The sequence below is a fragment of the Corythoichthys intestinalis genome, chromosome 4, assembly GCF_030265065.1.
Source record: "Corythoichthys intestinalis isolate RoL2023-P3 chromosome 4, ASM3026506v1, whole genome shotgun sequence".
NCBI lineage: Eukaryota > Metazoa > Chordata > Actinopteri > Syngnathiformes > Syngnathidae > Corythoichthys > Corythoichthys intestinalis.
In genome coordinates, this window is record NC_080398.1 from 43,864,110 (window position 1) to 43,878,751 (window position 14,642).

Sequence of the window (14,642 nt, forward strand, 5' to 3'; positions counted from 1 at the left end):
AGTGTATTTTGCAGTTTGTTGTATATTGAGTACTGAATATGTGTATTTTTCTGTTGTACTTTCACAATATTAAGACGAGTGTCTTCCCATAAAAGCAAGAAAAGACCAAGCCTTGTGGTTTATGGATGTGCATTCATTCTTAGCTGGCTCACGGGCAGTGCAGAAGTGAAACGCACAGTTTTGTTCATGTCATTATGAAAAATCTGGTGAGATAAAAGGCAAATCTATGTTGAATCAACCACTATTTTTTTAAAACCTCCAGGTGTTCAAAAACTATACAGTATACATTTAAAAAATTATGTATTTATTATCGATATCGGTATCGGCTTTGAGGAGCAGGAAGTTATCGATATCGGTTTCAAAAAATGGATATCGTGCACCCCTAATGTTTTACCACCGCTAGACACACTAAACACGCTGGAGTTAACTCTCGTAGCTGGTGGGAAATGTTCATGACAGGGTTTGCTAACCTTTAATTTTGTATAAATGCGAAATCATATTGGAGTTATTGCCTCCTCGGCAGCCACCCTCCGCAAGCATGTTTTACGTGTCGGTTGGCCCTCCTTCTCTAAGCCGCGGCCGTCTGCAACTTTTCTGTAGCCGAAGTATTCCCCCTACCAGCGATTTCCTTTTCTTTTATGGGGGTAAAAAGTTCAGTAGTGTCACCTCCTCCAGCCATTGTGTAGCACAGCTGACTCACTAACACTGAGCAACAACCGGTGGGGGGAGGGTTGAGCCTTGCAGCTGCAAGCGAGGGATTTCGCCCTGAATTGTTGGGACATAAAAAATGGCTAATATCTAAGCGACGGTATGACAGAAAACTTCTGCGGTTTTGAAACCGCAACGTTTTCATACCACATTGAAACCGGTAATCGGTACATGTATTTCTATCACAAATCTCGTGAGATATAATCCTTTTTACTCCTCCTCCCCTTTTCTGATTTCATCTTGTTGCTGCTCCTCTCTGTCCTCCTCATGCTCCAATCCACCCCCCCCTTACTTCTCTGGTTGCTCTTTTCAAGGTTCTCCATTGTTGACCAAACACAAAGGAGGAGGTGCAAGGCACTTATATGTTGAAGCCCTGATTGCTATTTGCGCACCAGACTTGAATGTTGAGTTCAGGTTGATACAAATGACATGTTAATTGAGAAGTGTATACAACAACAGAACATTATGTATAGTGTTTTGAATAGGGATGTCACGATCCGATCATGTGATCGGAAATCAGGCCGATCGCGCCATTTTTCCAAAGGATAGGATTCGGGTGAAAAGGATCGGGTTTTTAATTAAAAAATATATTTGTTTTTCTGCTTCCTGCTCGTATAGCCTCTCACACTCCCTCCTGCTGCTTTTCTCTGTGAGCCGTGTAAAGGTGTTTGCTTGTTAAAGTTAATGATAATTGACAGGCGTTGAAGCTTTGATCTTGCCAGAGAAGCTAGGTAGCGCTATGGTCACAGGCGATGAATGTGTCACTCATCATTTAGCTTGTTAAACACTAGCGGTAGTGTGCTGTGGCAACTCATTGCGTGTGTGTAAGTCCCACAGATTGGCAAGTGGGCATTTGTGTGTTGTTTTCAGCACCATTTTCTGCGTATGTTCTAGGACCTGTGCCCATCTCGTCGTCCCTGCGCTGTCTTATGTCATTTGTGTTCCGGCACCTTACGATTTACAAATTAAGCACTGGACGTGAGTCTTAAATGGATTGTGTATCCTATTAAATTTGTATAATTATAGCTTTAAAGGAACACTTGGTAATTTTTCAGTTTTGGTTGATTTTAGCGACGTTGGTGGATAAAAGTGCTAGTGTTTTGCTTTAAGGAAAACTGCGTTTCCCATGAGAACCAGCGTACACACCAGTTAACTGTCGTAAAATCGTCAATCAATCAGAAATCAATCTCCCTGTCGCCTGCAGATGGATTAAACATTTCTGTTTCCAGCGGCTGTGTGAAGGATGAATATTAATAAGGGAATGAATCCAGTTGTGGCTAAACAATAGCGGTTGGCGTCACGCCAGCGAGTGAAAGCCAGTTTTTTTTTTTTTTTTTCCTCTTCAGACAAAACTTTGGCTCTTTTATTGCTCTGCAATCTTTTTGAGATAAAGCGTTTACATCGACTTCCATCTTTGTGACGTATGCCATAAAGCAGTCTGCACATTTGTAGTTTTTTTGTGTGGCAGGGTTCCTGCCACCCTCCTCAAAGTTAATTAAGTGCCGGTGAAAGTGATACAGACCGATTAAGATATAAAAGAGGTCTTTCAATTAGTTGTCAGTCGACATATTATCACAAGTGTTATGAAAATATTTGATAAAGGTTGAAAAGTTACCTTGTTGTGCTTTAAAAACATGTTTTGTTTTTGTCTGGAATGTAAATGCCTTTATGTTAATAATATCGATGTTCTCCATTTTCAGGAAGTGTGTCAGCGTCTGGAAACTCTGGGTTCAAATGCTCAGTGCTTTGACATCTTGCAAAATGGAATCTTTGAATACATGGTGAGGAATGTTTGTATTGATTTTTCAGCATCTTAAGTCAGCCACTGCAAAAACATGTATTTCTTTGGATGTTTTGTAGAATATTTTATTATATAACTAAAAACAACCAGACAACATAACTCACTAATTCTAAATACATATAAGCTTTGTGGTGCATTGAGACTCAAGACTAATTTGTGACATGGTGTTTTCAGACCTCAGAAAATCCCTCTTCAACAAAACTGGCCTAACCAAGTTTTGCATACTTTCCAGAGATGTTTTCACATTGCTCTTGGTTGACTTTGTGCCATTTCTTGATGCCTCGTGACCAAACACATTCCTGAGGTTTTCAATAGGGGTTGGAGCTGGCAGTGATTGAGCTACAACTTGCATAGTCCTTCTGGGAAACGTTAAACTTGCCTAAACTGGAACTTGCTTGAAACTTAGTGTTCAGTTGTGTTGCATGTTTCAGACCAAGCTGCGCGTGGTGCCCGATAGCATGGCGGCCGGCCTCCTTGTAGCCGTTTCCAGGCTAATGGACATGTCCATCCTGCCCGTTGAGCCAGTCTTACGCTTGTTGTCGCGGTGCTGCCTCAGCCTTCTGACCTTGCTCGTCACTCAACATCAGGAGGAGGAGGCGGCAGAGCAAGACCAGCACAAAAGGTCCAGCGTCTCACGAGCGCGTTCCCCGCCTTCTCCAAAGCGTGCTCGTAACTCGTTGGTGTCCTGATTGCAGAGAGGCCATTTGGGGCGCGTGCGTGGCATCACTGAGTACCGTGCCCCGCCTGCTGAGGATGGTGCTGCAGCTGCGCGTTGGCGATCTGAGCCAGGAGGAGCTGCCCCAACTGGGGCAGATTTTGTCCATGCTGATGCAGCACACGCCGCTGCAACACCAGCTCGTGGCCAACACGAGTGCGCTGCAAGAACTCGTCCAACATCTCACGGTAAAACAGGCGTGTCAAACCAATCTATGTTGCGGTATACGTGGTCGTTATGATTTTCTTCGGAGGGCCATGATGTTTACCACAGTTAATACACTAATCAAGAACATCGATTATCAAATGAATTGACAACTATCTTAATAGTCGATTAGCCTTTTCATGCTCAAGTTATTATGACGTTCATTCATTGACCCTTCCCTGTCAAAATGGATGGGACAAAGTGTGTAGGTTTGGTCCCAGTATTAAGTGACGATATAACAGCATTACCTGCATGTACTTTTATAAGACCAAACAGGTTGGGTGAACAGGGGTCAGGGCTAAATTTCTTACCAATATGAACCTAATTACTTGATAGGCCAAATTATTAATGCAAAATAAATATTGATTTATACTTTCACACTGCAAATTTATAACGTCTTAATCTGATAATTTTTCTTAAATCTTGTTTGGAGTTTTGCCTAGTTAACAGATTAATAGGTCAGATTATCCCACGCTCATATTTTTCCATTGGTAAACCTCACCTTTTTTCACCACCTGCTTTAACATTCTTGGAACCCATGTTGATTTCTCTCACAAGAAAATCCGCCGTCTTGCGGGAAAACAATGAAATTGCGACGCTGTCATAAATCGTTGTATTTTGAGCATTTTGTCGGATGTAGATAAAATGGCGCGTGAAATTTTACGTCGGATGTCGAAAAGATCGTGTGTCGAAGCGATCGTATGTCGAGGTACCACTGTATTACTATTTGTTCTTATTAAGACCATACTTTTAAATCAAGAAAGAAATTGTTTTCAAATAATGTTTTGAACAATATTAATTCTTGAATTAAGAACATTTCTGACGAAAAAAGCTTTTTTAAAAGAATTTTTTTTTTTTTTTTTTTTTTTTTAAGATTAAATATACTCCCTTTTTGCTTAAAATATATGTGTTAAGATTTTTTTCAGCTAGCTATTTTCTTATTTTAAGAAATCTGAGTAGAACTCACGTGAAGCAATGGCAGATAATTTTACTTATTTCTAATAGATTTACGCTGAAAACAAGGTAATTCAACTACTGAAATTTTCGGACTATAAGCGGCTACTTTTTTCCTTCATTTTGAATCCTCTGGTTTATAGTCCAGTGCGGTTTATTTGTTGATTTATTTGGGTTAATAGGTAACACTTTATTTGACAGCGGCGTCATAATACCGCCATAATTATGACATGACACTAGCATGGGCGTTACTGAATGCTCATGACAGATTCATAAAGTTTCATCCGGAAAATTATGTCACGAATGAAAAGTGAGATAATTTGCCAAATAACACTAAATTACATCTGTTATAAGCATTCATTAATGCTCATGATAGTGTCATGTCATAATTATGATTGTCTAATGACAGTCTGATGGCGCCACTGTAAAATAAACTGTTACCAAATACCATAACTAGCAATTAATGAAACAACAGGAACAGTAACTGAAAAATTAATTAGCACAGAACATTAATTTTGATAGTTATTTACATCTGTAGTGCCGCAATGCATGCTAGGAGGCATGTTGGACAACAACAGTGTTGGCAGCAGAGGTTGACTCTTCCCCAACGGAGCAGGGATGGCCAAATCAAGCTTCTTGAAGCAATGAAGCTTTGCAGCCAGCTGGTTCAAAGCTTCATGGTGGTTCATTTGGTCTATGATGCCGCTGTCAAATAAAGTGTTAACGGTTGATATTTTTTGGTGTAAATATCCCATAGCTGCGGCTTATAGGCTTAATGAATGCTTATAACAGATGTAATTTAGTGTTATTCGGCAAATTATCTCACTTTTTGTTCGTGACATAATTTTCCGGATGAAACTTTATGAATCTGTCATGAGCATTCAGTAATGCCCATGATAGTGTCATATCATAATTATGGCGGTATTATGACGCCGCTGTCAAATAAAGTGTTACCTATTAACCCAAATAAATCAACAAATAAGCCGCACTGGACTAAAAGCATGAGGATTCAAAATGAAGGAAAAAAGTAGCCGCCTATTAGAAATAAGTGAAATTATCTGCCATTGCTTCAAGTAAGTTTTACTCAGATTTCTTAAAAAAAGAAAATAGCTAGCTGAAAATAATCTTAACACACATATTTTAAGCAAAAAGTGAGTTTATTTAATCTTTAAAAAAAAAAAAAAAAAAAAGCTTTTTTTAGTGGGTGGCAGCTTATAGTCAGATGCGCCTTATAGTTCAAAAATTACGGTAGTCATCAGGCAATCAAATGTGCGTTTGAGGAAACAAAATGGGGTCAATGTAAGTCTGAACATAATGAAAGTAATTCATTTAATAATGGTAGGGTCAATGTTATCCTTACAATATACAGTGGGGAGAACAAGTATTTGATACACTGCCAATGGCAGTGTATCAAATACTTGTTCTCCCCACTGTATATGAAGACAATTTAAATGACCTCTATAACTGAACTCATTATATAATGCCACTAAGGTTCCTTTAAAGTTGGTGGGGATAATTTGAGCATCCTGAAAAGTTGTGTCGTCATTGGCACTGAAAAATGAGCTTTCATGGCGAGTCCTCCCGGTTTAAATTAATTCTGTCAACATCTGTCACTGTCAATGGCTGCAATGAATTAAATACTATTAAAAAAAAACAAGCACCTTCTGTAGAGTGTTACTTTTGGTCGTAATCAGTGTATCGGTTTTTATTTATTTAAATTAACATGGTGGTATTGCATGAATTTATAAATATTCTATTTTTTAAATTATTTTTGTCCTAATTTTTCATTGTTTTTTCAAATTAAAAAAAAAAAAAAAAAAAAAATCCATAGTAACTCCATTACTGTACAGGGTGTCCATACCATTACCATTTCAGAAATTTATTAATAATGCAATTAATTAGATATTTTATTCAGATTTGTTCTATCGTATTCAGCGTTTGTTTTTGTTTTTTTTTTTAACCTCTTTTAATACACTTCTACATGGGCACCATTAGTTGCACAAAGCATCAATTGTGGCAATGGCATCAATAATCCTACGCTTAAGGTCAATAATGTCCCTTATCTTTGTTCGATACACGATATATTTAACATAGCCCCATAGAAAGAAGTCCAGGGGAGTGATATCTGGTGAACGTGGCGGCCAAGGAATTAGCCCAACCCTTCCAATCCATCGGTCTGGAAATGTTTGATTGAGGAACCCACGAACATGCAGCCCCCAATGTGGTGGTGCACCATCTTGCTGAAAAATGATGGTTGGTTGAAGGTCATTCAGTTGTGGTGCCACATATTCAGTTAAAAGGTCAAGGTAAACATTTGCAGAAATTGATGTCTCAATGAAGAAAAATTGACCCATTATTCGATATTTTTTTTTAATAAACACTCAATACAATAGAACAAATCTGAATAAAATAATCAATTGCATTTTAAATAATTGTTTTAAATGGTAAAGAGACTTTATGGACACCTTGTATTTCTGTAGTCCTTCATCTTTCATTGACAATTACAGAAATTTGTAGGGTTGTTCCGATCATGTTTTTTTTGCTCCCGATCCGATCCCGATCGTTTTAGTTTGAGTATCTGCCAATCCCAATATTTCCCGATCCGACTGTTTTTTTTTTTTTTGCTCCCGATTCAATTCCAATCATTCCCGATCATATACATTTTGGCAATGCATTAAGAAAAAAAATGAATACAACTCGGACGAATATATACATTCAACATACAGTAGATAAGAACTGTATTTGTTTATTATGACAATAAATCCTCAAGATGGCATTTACATTATTAGCATTCTTTCTGTGAGAGGGATCCACGGCTAGAAAGACTCGTGACGGCTAGAAAGACTCGTGACTTTGTATATTGTGACTAAATATTGCCATCTAGTGTATTTGTCGAGCTTTCAGTAAATGATACTGTAGCCATGCCCAAATGCATGATGGGAAGTGGAACCATGACTGTGCGTAGTGCTACCAATTGATATATCTTCTCTGCGTTAGGAAACAACATATGGTGTTAAGAAAAAGAACAATTGCTACCTTGCTTCCCCATATTGCTTCTCATGATACTTCTAATTGTAGGGAGAGGAATTGTAAGGCTTTAGCCAATTAAAAAACGGCTCCAAAGGCTGCCAAAATTCACTCTACTCATTTTACGCTGCCTTTTACAGTGGGGAGAACAAGTATTTGGTACACTCACAATGGGAAAACCCATTGGCAGTGTATCAAATACTTGTTCTCCCCACTGTATCGCTCTATATAGGTAAAACGGCGCCATTACAGATTGAGCACGACAATGCGTGGGTGGGTCGTGCAGCGCATGCATTAATTGCGTTAAATATTTTAACGTGATACATTTAAAAAAAAATTAATTACCGCCATTATCGGGATAAATTTGATAACCCTACCTTAAGCCTAAACTAATGACTCTGGATGAGTGTAACATATTATGTTTGTAACGTTAAATACAATTAGAAAAAGATTTAATTAAAAAATATACAGTATAGATATTAAAAAAAGGCATGACTGATATTTTTTTGCTGATTCCGATACTTTGAAAATGACGTGATCGGACCTCTCTAGAAACTTGTATTGAAGTCGATGAACATGATTTACTTTCATAGGCTACACAAAATGATGTGGCAGGCCAGATCTGGCCTCTGGGAGTTTGACCCCTATGTGGTAAAGCATCATCCATCCAAAGAAATTAATAATACAAATCATTCAAAACAGCAATAGAATGGGTTCATTCAACAAATTTACTACATATCATTCTGTCCAAGTAACTGACACCCTTAAAATATTCATAATTGTCTTTATTAAGTTTAAACTTGAATTACAAAACTTTGATTCCCAAAGAATTTTATAATTTTTAATATTGTCTTTACACACAAATGTAAGACTTTCCTGTATACATTTGCAGAGGTACTCCCGAGGCGTGACCAGGCAGCAATGGCTGACCGACTTGCTGTACTGTTACAGCATCACCGTGGCACACGGCTCGTCGTCCCACCGTGGAAACCTCCGAGATATGTACTGATCGCATACACAGGCGTGTGACCAACACGGATCACTCCTGACACACACAAAAAAACAATTGTACACCTCAATATTGTCTTCACAACGGTAACTGTGGGTCTATGTTTGTGTAAAGCAAATGTGGCAACGAATTAGAAAGTCTTGTTAGAAAAGCTTAATTGTGCTTCAACCTGCTTTCTGTATGGAAAATAGTTTTGTTCTTTACTGCCTGGTGGTTTTTTTTAAAGAAAAAAAAACGGATTGAAAAATAAACCATTTTCACAGCGTTTAATACTTGTGCTTATTTTATAATAAAATGTTACATGCGGGCAGGGGTCTCAAATTTGCGGCCCGGGGGTCAATTCAGACCCAAGGGACAATTTTGCGGCCCCCTATTTGACAAACGTTTCAATCAGTGTGTCCTAGGTGTATTTGCCACAGGAAGGTAAAACCCTAACTTGGTGTTAACAAATTTGCAACAATTTTCCAGTGGACTCAGTTTGAAACATATAAAGGGGCTGTCAATGGTAGCCAAAGAGTTGATGACTTTCATATTAAAAATATTTTCTTTTTCCCACTACCACAACATATACTCACTGGACTGCGTTAATGCAGCATGTGTCAGAATGGACAGATTTGTACTTGTACAAGTAAGCGAAAGGAATGGACATATTTTTACGCATGTGTGTCTGCAGGTGGACTGAGTTCATGAGCGGCTGTTGATAGACCGGCTCATTCTCCTCAACACGAGGAAAGGTTATCTCGGCGTGTGAGCGAGAGCCAAGAAATAAGGAGGCAGTTTGTGTGTGCGAGTGTCTCACAATGGATGAAAGGTTATCTTTTACTCGCGCCACTTCGATAGACTTAACCCCCACCCTGTGAGGTCATGGCTCTGATGTCATACGGCTTAATTTTAGAAGCGAACAATGAATGCGTACAGTAATTCCACGAAGTTAAAGACTGCCGGCCAGCTGAGAAAACAAAATATACTTTGGTGCGCGTCAACGCTTTCCCCGATGGCCCCGACCCTGCCCGGCGCTTTGCGGCCTCAGGTGGTAGGAGAACTGCCTGGCTTGATTCATGGCGTCCGTCAGGTGCACGCAGTCCAAGCCGCTCACTAGACAAATCACAAAGAATAATTTCGGGGTGAACCTAAAAAGTTGTGAAATTTGCCATTTGGCTTCTTGTTAGAGAAAATCAAGTAGTGCAAAAAGTACTGAAACACTGAGCTAGGGTGGTCATTTCCAAAATACCAAAAAAAAGGGACTTTTTGGGAATTTAGTGAGGAAAAAAAAATCTAATTCAAGCGCACTCCACATAGCAATACAAGATCTACATTATAACAGTATTATAATACAGCTTTAAATGAGCAAAATAAATTTGCATGAAAATAAATGCAAAAACACAAAAAACAGTTCTTAACCCTTTCAGGAACAGAGATCACTACAGTCGACAACTAATCAAAAGTGGACACTTAAAGTGCATGTGACACGAAAAAGCATGTTTATTTCATAATACACGCGGTATTTTATGCTCCTGAATGATACGGACCGCTTGGATATGTGTGGAAGCAATCGCTATATTTATTTAGTTTTTTTAATCCCGCGCCATGAAAATGAGTGACTTCCGGCTTCGGTCTTGCATTGAGGAGGAGGCCACTGTTACGTGTACGGTAGAAGACGTCCTCTTCACTATACAGCGTACTGTTGTGTATGAGGACAAAGGATTCAGCTGATTTTGCGGATTAATACGTTTATTTTTCGCATCACGCCAGCCAAACGGCTGCAGAAAAATCTTGCTGTATGAGGAAGAGGCGTGTGCTCCTTTTTGGAGTTTCAAAAGGTTCCCATTCACCGTGGATATTGGCCAAAACAAGCCCTACTACTGTGGGACCATTGGACTTACGAGGAAGTCCAATGGTCCCACAGTAGTAGGGCTTGTTTTGCAGCGATTACAAAGTAAACACGACAAACTTTCTTTAAAAAAAGGACTACTTACGTTTGATCATTGATAGGCATGTAAAAAGCCCTCATCATGCACATTAGCAGCACGTTAGCTGCACAACAACTGCAGCCACCCTCCTCCGGGGAACGAACTGTAAATTGCTCTCCGCCGGGCGGTTTGCCGATCCGCGAAGACAATCGACAACCCAGTCGCCACGTCAAATAATTGAGGCTAGTTATGTGTGATTTTCCGCTTCGAAGACTTTGAAACATCACTCGGTTCGGGTTAGCATGTCGGCTAGCTGTCACGCCTTTTGGTTTGTTTACATTCTCCGAAGCCGGGGAAGGGAAATGACATATGTCCGATTTAGGTGTCATAAAATATCGTTCGGGAGGTGCGACACTAAAGGTGAAGTCGACAGTTTTGACCATTATGGAGTAATTTTGCCATGTCGTCCTGAATAAATGCATTTTTATGATTTCATATTCCATTTAGCACAAGACTGATATTTGTCATGACCATGCCATTTATTTAGCAACTGGGGAAAATACTTGGATAAAAAGAATATCCTGTAAAAATATTGAAGAGACAGAAACAATGACATTTTGCAGCTCTCTTCGTCGCGTTTTCCTCGTTGTGAATAGTTCCCCCTCGACGGGCTGACTGGTCCTTCTCAAATCATTTATATAGCTATTGGGGAAAAATACTTGGATAAAAACAATATCCTGTAAAAATATTGGAGTAGAGAGACTGAAACAATGACATTTTGCGGCTCTCTTCGTCGCGTTTTCCTCGTTCTGAATAATTCCCCCTCAATGGGCTGAATAGTAAAACCGATGAGCCCAGTCTACCGCTGACGTCATCCACCTATTGGGGACGCTAAAGCCCTATAATGATAGGCGTGGCTAACCGGCAGATTAAAGGACTAATTTCTCGTCATCTGCGCTTTGCTAAATTGTTGTATATAGTCGAATCGTCTCAAAATATGATTCTAATTCACATAATAATGCCATTTAAGACTTTTTTTTCTCATGTCATATGCTCTTTAAGACCACTACACATTTCGAGGGCAAGTGAGTATTTTTGGTCATTAAAAAAACCTTCAAATATTAGCAATTATTTAATTTCAATTACGCTACAAATACACTGGCTACGGCCTCAATTAATGCTCAAAAGTAAATTTTTTTGGTCATAGTATTTAACTTATTGCATGCCATTGACGGCAATACAGGTCCTTCTAAAAAAAAATGCATATTGTGATAAAGTTCATTATTTTCTGTAATGTACTGATAAATATTACTTTCATATATTTTAGATTCATTACACACAACTGAAGTAGTTCAAGCCATTTATTGTTTTAATATTGATGATTTTGGCAAAAAAAGTCAAGAAAGAACAAAAAACCCTATCTAAAAAAATTGCATATTTCATCCGACCAAAACAAAAAAAGAGTTTTTAATACAAAAAAAAGTCAACTTTCAATTAATTATATCAGCTATGCACTCAATACTTCGTCGGGAATCCTTTTGCAGAAATGACTGCTTCAATGGGGCGTGGCATGGAGGCAATCAGCCTGTGGCACTGCTGAGATGTTATGGAGGCCCAAGATGCTTCGGTAGCGGCCTTACGCTCATCTTTCACAATATCCCACAGATTCTCTATGGGGTTCAGGCCAGGAGATTTGGCAGCACACTAATGCCATGGTCAGTAAACCATTTACCAGTGGTTTTGACACTGAGCAGGTGCCAGGTCTTGCTGAAAAATGAAATCTTCATCTCCATAAAGCTTTTCAGCCGATAGAAGCATGAAGTGCTCCAAAATCTCCTGATAGCTAGCTGCATTGACCCTGCCCTTGATAAAACACAGTAGACCAGCACCTGCAGCTGACATGGCACCCCAGACCATCACTGATTGTGGGTACTTGACACTGGACTTCAGGCATTTTGGCATTTCCTTCTTCCCAGTCTTCTTCCAAACTCTGGAACCTTGATTTCTGGATGACATGCAAAATTTGCTTTCATCTGAAAAAAATACTGTACTTTGGACCAGGGGTCGCGTTAACCGAATATTTTCCGCTGTTGACCGATTTTTTAAAACGGTGACGGAAACTGAAGTCCATCTGTCATTTTGACAGGTTGCAATTCACACCCCAGACCACAGGGAGGCGAGTGAGCATATTAATTAGCTATTGTCTCTCTTGATGCATGACGTCGTTGGCCTTACTCTGAAAAATGTCAAGGCAACTGAGTGTCCGAAGTTTCTTCAAAAAGACTCAAAACGACGATGGTGTTTATAAAAGAGGTGAAAAAAGAGTGACTGCACAAGCGGGCACGCAATTCAAGTCCATGCGCACCAGGAGGAAAGTTTGAGACTGCGTTCAGGCCACAGCAGGTGAACTGTTAATTTCATTGTTCCATATGTAACCTCATCTGCTTGATGTGTGATGATGGCACGGTGTGGATTCTCTGTTAAGCTTGTTCGGACAGAATATTAATTTAAAATGAATGAAAACTAAATACTATTGAATATGTTGAAGCGGTATGCAATGTTAAGAGTCTTGTTAGCTCGAATTGCTGTGTCCAGCCGCTGTAGCTCTGCTGTTCTCTGTGAACTCTCTATTCAAGCCGGAACGCGCGCGGCTCTTAAGTGTCTCTGTCACGTGACTATGTCGTAGCCGGTAACGCGCTCAGCCAAATGGACACACAAGTACGTAAGTAGTAAGGTGAATTATGCCAAACAAAGGGTCTCCACAATGTCATTATCATTTTAAAAATTTAAGTGACGGGTAAAAATAGATTATGACCTGATTTTTATGACCCTGTCAGTCAAAATGACAGACAACGAAAAAGTCTAGCGCAACCTCTGCTTTGGACCATTGAGCAACAGTCCAGTGCTGCTTCTCTGTAGCCTAGGTCAGGCGCTTCTGCCGCTGTTTCACACACGCCTGTGCACGGTGGCTCTGGATGTTTCTACTCCAGACTCAGTCCACTGTTTCTGTACGTCCCCCAAGGTCTGGAATCGGCCCTTCTCCACAATCTTTCTCAGGGTGCGGTTACCTCTTCTGGTTGTGCAGTGTTTCCTGCCACACTTTTTCCTTCCCACAGACTTCCCACTGAGGTGCCTAGATACAGCACTCCGGGAACAGCCTATTCCCTCAGAAATTTATTTCTGTGTCTTAGCCTCTTGCTTGAGGGTGTCAATGATGGCCTTCTGGACACCAGTCAGGTCGGCAATCTTGTCCACGATTGCGGTTTTGAGTAATGAACCAGACTGGGAGTTTTTAAAAGCCTCAGGAATCTTTCGCAGGTGTTTTGAGTTAATTTGTTGATTAAGTTAGTAGCTTCTTTAGAGTACCTTTTCATGATATGCAAATTTTTTGAGATGGGGATTTTTGGTTTTTCTTGACTTTTTTCCAAAATCATCAATATTAAAACAATAAAAGGCTTGAGCCTTTAAACAGAACTACTTCAGTTTACCGAAGTAGTTCTGTTTAATGAATCTAAAATATATGAAAATCTAATGTTTATCAGTACATTACAGAAAATGATGAACTCTATCACAATATGCAAATTTTTTGAGAAGGACCTGTAGATGTGCAATTCATGTAAACTGTGAGGACAGGCTGTGAATGATCATCTTTCAGTGCCATTGGCAGTGCTTGATATCCAATCTATTTTGACTGGGAGAGCAAATTAAATGAGTGACGGGTAAAGGAAAAAAGGCATAATTCGGGTTAATAGAACTTTTGTGTAAAGAAGACACGTGAAAAAAAATGTTTTTTTTATGTTGCGCTGAAAAATATTTAATGGTATTTACAGAAGAGTCAAGCACCAACAACTATTGCCGAGTCTAACACAAATTGCGTTTAACCGCTAGCATACTAACACAAATAACAATTGAATTAACCTCACCAAATCCTTTTTTTTTTTTTTTTTTTTTTTTTTTTTTTTTTAAACCAACAGGTATTGTTTTAAATAAACAGGGGTTAACAACAATAACAACCGAAATACTCACCTGTGTATGTGGTGACTACAACTGAGTTGATAGCATATCAGATTAGGGCTGCAGCTATCGATTATTTTCGTAGTCGATTAATCGTTTTTTCATCAGAAATTGGAAAATTGCTCAAACTAAGCTATTTTCTAATGCTGATTTCTAAAGTAAGGAAAAAGATATGAACTAACTTTTTTTTCCTGCTGAAAGAAGAGAGTCTAATCTTTGTTTTGGTTGGTTCCATGTTTATATAGCAATAGAATAGAATTTTCTATGGGCCTTGCAAAATCAGTCAAAGCTAGTAAAACG

At 39.2% G+C, this 14,642-nt stretch overlaps 2 protein-coding genes across 4 annotated transcripts in view; one reads left to right on the plus strand and one right to left on the minus strand.

Annotated features, from left to right (window-relative positions):
- Positions 1 to 8,700, plus strand: part of tex10 (testis expressed 10) — a 36,051-nt gene extending 27,351 nt beyond the window's left edge. For both annotated transcript variants that reach the window (XM_057835502.1, XM_057835501.1), the window contains exons 13-16: positions 2,409 to 2,489; positions 2,941 to 3,131; positions 3,205 to 3,412; positions 8,302 to 8,700. In XM_057835502.1, coding sequence (XP_057691485.1) covers positions 2,409 to 2,489; positions 2,941 to 3,131; positions 3,205 to 3,412; positions 8,302 to 8,418 — 597 coding nt within the window. In that variant the 3' untranslated portion in view covers positions 8,419 to 8,700. The remainder of the gene's footprint in view (positions 1 to 2,408; positions 2,490 to 2,940; positions 3,132 to 3,204; positions 3,413 to 8,301) is intronic.
- invs (inversin) overlaps positions 7,751 to 14,642 on the minus strand; it is a 110,921-nt gene continuing 104,029 nt past the window's right edge. The window contains exon 16 of one of the 2 annotated variants that reach the window (XM_057835504.1): positions 7,751 to 9,513. In XM_057835504.1, coding sequence (XP_057691487.1) covers positions 9,398 to 9,513 — 116 coding nt within the window. In that variant the 3' untranslated portion in view covers positions 7,751 to 9,397. The remainder of the gene's footprint in view (positions 9,514 to 14,642) is intronic. The other variant, XM_057835503.1, reaches the window with a different exon arrangement.